The 4,753-nt window shown below is 66.2% G+C and overlaps 1 protein-coding gene across 1 annotated transcript in view; it reads left to right on the top strand.

The window, feature by feature from the left end:
• Window positions 1-4,207, top strand: part of LOC126985391 (uncharacterized) — a 102,131-nt gene extending 97,924 nt beyond the window's left edge. Inside the window, exon 5 of the mRNA XM_050840195.1 lies at window positions 2,150-4,207. Coding sequence (XP_050696152.1) covers window positions 2,150-3,931 — 1,782 coding nt within the window. The 3' untranslated portion in view covers window positions 3,932-4,207. The remainder of the gene's footprint in view (window positions 1-2,149) is intronic.
• Window positions 4,208-4,753: the final 546 nt, after the last annotated feature.

Genomic DNA, 4,753 nt, shown 5'->3' with positions numbered 1-4,753 from the left:
GGAGGAAGAAGGAAAGAGGGAGGAAGAAAAGCAAGGGGTGAAGAGAAGGGAAAAAAGGAGGGAGGAGAGAGGTGAGGAAGAAGAACTGGAGGTAAAGAGAAGAGGGAAGGAGAGAAAAGGGAGGAAGAAAAGTTGGGGGTGAAGAGAAGGGGGAAGGAGAGGGAAGAGAGGAAGAAAAGTTGGGGGTGAAGAGAAGGGGAAGGAGCGGGAAGAGATGAACAAACGTTGGGGGTGAAGAGAAGAGGGAAAGATGGGGAAAAAGAGAAGGGAGGAAGAAAGGGATGGAGAAAGGGAGAGAAAGGAGAAGAGACAGAGGAGGAGGAAGAGAATGAAGAAAAGAAAGGGAGGAAAGTAGAGAAAGGGGGAGGAGGAGGAGGGGAGAAAAAAAAGGAAAAGAGGGGTGGGAGGGGTGTGGAGAAAGGAAATGAAGGAAAGAGAGGGAGGAAAGGAGAGAAAGGGGAGAAGGAGGAGGAAGGGAAGAAAGAGAAGGAAAAGAGGGTGGGAGGGAGTATGGAGAAAGGAAATGAAGGAGAGGGAGGAAAGGAGAGAAAGGGGAGAGGAAGGGGAGAGGGAGGGAGGAGAGGGGGAAATAAGGAGAGGGAAAAGAGGGGGTGGGGAGTCATTGCGGCATCCCGAGCCCGGGGTTTTGCAATGAGGCTGATACGTGACGGTAAGGCTGACTTTGCGGCGGCGGCGGTGGTGGTGGTGGCGGTCGTGATGGTGGTGGTGGTGGTGGTGGTGGTGATGGTGGTGGTGGTGGTGGTGGTGGTGATGGTGGTGATGGTGGTGGTGGTGGTGGTGGTGTGGATGCGAGTGTGTGCAGTCAAGCCCCCCCCGGTCGCGGTAAGGGGTGAAGGGGGGGGGATGGGGGGGGGGGGAGGGGGGGACAATGGGGTGCTAGGGGGGGGCGGAGGAGGCAGTTTGTGCCGGGATTTAATGGGGGCTGTTAAAAGCAACGGGGGCAGTGAGGCGCGGAGGGGGGCGATGAGGCGCGGAGGGGGGCGGAGGGAAGGTTAGGAAGGGGCAGTCGGCGAAAGGGGAGGAGGGGGGAGAGGTAGGAGGGAGGTGAGGGAGGAGGGGAGGTGAAGGAGGAGGGGAGGTGAGGGAGGCAGGGGGGGCGGCGCAGCATGTGTGAGGGGCGCCACGACCTGCCCCACTGCGTCCCGCTGGTATATTTAGGCGAGCATGGCAGGGGGCGGCGCGGCGCGGGGCGGGGCGGGGCGGGGCGGGGTGATGCAGCGTGTGGGGAAACTGAGAGAAGGGAAGTGCATGGGGGACGGGGCGGGGGTGGCGACACTGATGTTATGCAGTAAGCTTTAACCCGTGTGTGTGTGTATGTGTGTGTGTGTATGTGTGTGTGTGTTGGAGGGGTGGCTAAGAAGCCGCCGTTGTTGTCTGAGTGGTGGGAGCTGAGGGGGGGAGCGTGCTTGGTGTTATGTAGTAGCTTTAAACCGCGCGAGCGCGCGCGCGCGTGTGTGTGTGTGTGTGTGTGTGTGTGTGTGTGTGTGTGTGTGTCAGGAGGAGTGGCTGGGTGGCGGAGGGTGTTGGGTGGGTAGTGAGTAGGGGCAAGTCTAGGGGAGGAGGGTACATGTTGGGAGTTGTGTGGTAGCTTTAGCCCGAGCGACTCTGTTGTGGGCTGCGCCGGGTGTTGGCTGGGCGGTGCGAAGGGCGGGGGGCGGCGGGAGGGGGGGGGGGTTGCTTGGTGTAGTAGCTTAACCAAAGCGTTTCCGTGTTGCAGAAGGGATGGCTGGGCGTGTGCAGGGCGGGGGGTGCGGGGGTGGATATGCAGTAGCCTTAACCCCTAAGTGTGTGTGTGTCGCTGGAGGGGTGGGGTGGGGGGGGGGGGCGAGTGTTGGCTGGGATGTATGCTGGGTGGGGGAGGGGGGGGGGCGTGTGTGGTGTTATGCAGTAGCCTTAATCCCTGTGTTTCTGTGTAGCAGGAGGGGTGGCTGGGCGGCGTCGGGACTGGGTGGTGTTCGGGGTGGGGTAGGTGTTCATGTTTGGTGTCATGCAGTAGCTTTAATCCAGTGTCTCTGTGTAGCAGGCGGGGTGGCAAGTGGCGCCTCCAGGGTGTTGACTGGGTGGTGCTGGGGGCGGGGAGCGTGTTGGGTGTTACTCTGTATCCTTGACCCGTGTCTCTGTGTTTCAGGACGAGTGGCTGGGCGGCGCCGGGTGCTGGGTGGCGGGCGGTGCGTGGGCCACCCTGCACGTGGCCGCCGTCTGGACGCTCACGGCCCTCAACCTGGACAAGTATGTGGCCATCGCCGCGCCGCTGCACTACGCGCGCTTCGTGTCGCCGCCGCGCGTGGCCGCCGCCGTCGGCGTGTCCTGGGTGCTGGCCGCGGCTCTCTGCGCGCTGCCCATGGCGCTGCCGGGGATGCGCGGCGCTCCGCGGCCACCGACGGGCTGCTCGCCGGACCTGGCCTCGGCGCCGCCACTGCTGGGCCGTGCCTACGCCGTCCTGCTGGCACTGCTCGGCTACCTGCTCCCGGCCCTGCTCGTGGCCACCGCCAACTTCCGCATCCTGGTCATCGCTCGACACCACCGCCACCGAATCGTGACGGCGCTGTGGGACGTGACGGTGTCGGCCCAGGCCACAGTCACGCCGCAGCGCTCACACTTCTACCTCAGCCGCTACCGAGGCCGCTCCGCTGCCACCACCGTGTGCCACCTGGTGGGCACCTTCCTGCTGCTGTACCTGCCGCCCGCCGCCTGCGTGCTCTACGAGGCAATGGGCCGCGTGCAGCCTCCCCACACCCTCGCCCTGGCAAACCTCACCCTCCTCACCCTGGCGCCCGCCATCAACGGCTTCGTCTACGGCATCAAGAGCAAGGTGCTCAGAAAGAACTTCAAGAACTTTCTGCGGAAGCGGCTGTACCGCAGCGAGGTGAACTACGAGATACAGTCCCGCGCACCGTCCGTGTCCGCGTCGCGCCGACCCTCGGTGACGCCGTCCCTGTCCATGCCGCTGCAACACAAGCTGCAGCGGCGCATGTCGGAGATCCTGGTGCAGCCCGGCGCCGCGGCGGCCGGCGACCCAGCGGCGCCGCGCCTCGTGCGGCGCTCTTCAGAGCTCAGCATGCGCGGTCGCGGCTCCAGCTGCTCCATCGCCCGCGAGACGCCGCCGCCGCGGCCACCCAGCAGCTCTCCGCAGGGCGTGCAGAGCGGGCAGAGTCTGCAGGGCGTGCAGGCTGAGCCACCCGCGGCGGAGCAAGCGACGCCCTCACCCAAAGAGGCCTCGCCCCCCAAGAGCCCCCTGGTGCGTACCTCGCGAGTGTTCCGCTTCCTGACGCAGTCCAGTAGTCTGGAGGAGGGCACCGGCCATGACGTGGAGGGCGGCGGCCCGCCACTCACCGCCACCCACCGGCCCTCCCTGCGGCGGGCACTGTTCGCCCGCAACAAGCAGAAGAGTCTTGACTTCGAGATGACGAGTCTCACGCCGAGCGAGGAAGCCGCGGAGGTGCCGCCGCGCAGCGCCTCGCAGCAGGTGGTGGGGGAGCCGGCCTCTCCCTCCCTGACGCGTCCGCTGCTGCTTACGCGCCACCAGCCGCCGCCGCCGCTCTCCCCGGCCAGGAAGACCAAGCGAGTCTCCTGGTCCTCGGACAGCTTTTCGGACTCGCCGCTCGAGTCAGACAGTGACGCCGTGACGCCCACGGCGGCGGCGGTGGCGGCGGCAGTAGCGGGGTCGGCTGTGCCACGTTACCGCACCAAGGCGCTGCTGCGGCACAACGGCCTCCGCTTCCATTTCTCCAAAGTGTCGCTGGAAAGGATAGACTCGGAGGACACGCGCGCCCCGCCCCTGGGCGGCCCCGGCCCGTCGCCACCCCCCGCCCTAGCCCTGGTGCACGCCCCCCTCCCCCATGCAAACGGCAAGGTCGTGTCCAGCCTGAACGGCCGCGCCACCATGCTGTTGGCCGGGGCCCAGGACTGAACGGCGTCCCTGCCACCAGGAAACACTGACCAGAGAAACACTGGCGCCTCGCAGCCACGCCACGCCCCCTACCCCCCTCAATTCCCTGTGGGGCTGCCACACCAGCTCGCCGGCAGGTGTGCCCCGCCCCGTGCACTCTTCATTCCAGCGGGGCAGCCCCTTAGTATCTCAGGCCCGTCGCGTTGCCACGCCCGGGCACGCGGCGCGCAGCACAATGCCTGTTGTCCTCCACGCCCAAGACACTCTGGCTGCCTCCGCGTCCGGCCGCCCCCACCACCACACTCCATACTCCCCCCCCCGCCCCCGCCCACCCCAACCCAACACAGGCGCCGCGGGGCAACAAGGACAACACTGATCTCCAACCCCCCCTGCTGTTCGTCCTGTGAGGTGAGGGGGACGCGCTGCCCCTCATCCCCCCCCCCCCCACCCACCCCATTCGGCCCCGTTAGGTGTTCCCGGGCCAGCAGGCGCGGCGGCCCGGGCCTCGGTGTTCTAGTGAGTTTGTTCATAAGTCTGTTCGTATCCCCGTGGTGGCGCCTTTCGTCCCCGAAGCTTCTGGCCTCGCATCGCCCCGCCCCGCCCCGCAAGACCCCCCCGGGGCGTTCCACGAGGCGAGCGCTTGCCCCTCGCTCCCACGACAAGCGGCGAGCGTCGGGCGAGCTTCCGCCTCGTTGAACACGCCCGGTTTGTCCCGACGCCCCGAGCAAACAGCGGACTGGCCGCCCCGCCCCGCAGGCCGCGCCGGGCAAGGCAAACACGCCGAACAAACCACGGAAAGGAAACCGGAAACAGAGACGCTAGAGAACCAATGGATGGGTGAGG

The sequence above is a fragment of the Eriocheir sinensis genome, chromosome 59 (genome assembly GCF_024679095.1).
Source record: "Eriocheir sinensis breed Jianghai 21 chromosome 59, ASM2467909v1, whole genome shotgun sequence".
Lineage (NCBI taxonomy): Eukaryota > Metazoa > Arthropoda > Malacostraca > Decapoda > Varunidae > Eriocheir > Eriocheir sinensis.
The sequence above is the reverse complement of the archived record's forward strand: the minus strand, read 5'-3'. Positions and strand labels throughout refer to the sequence as shown.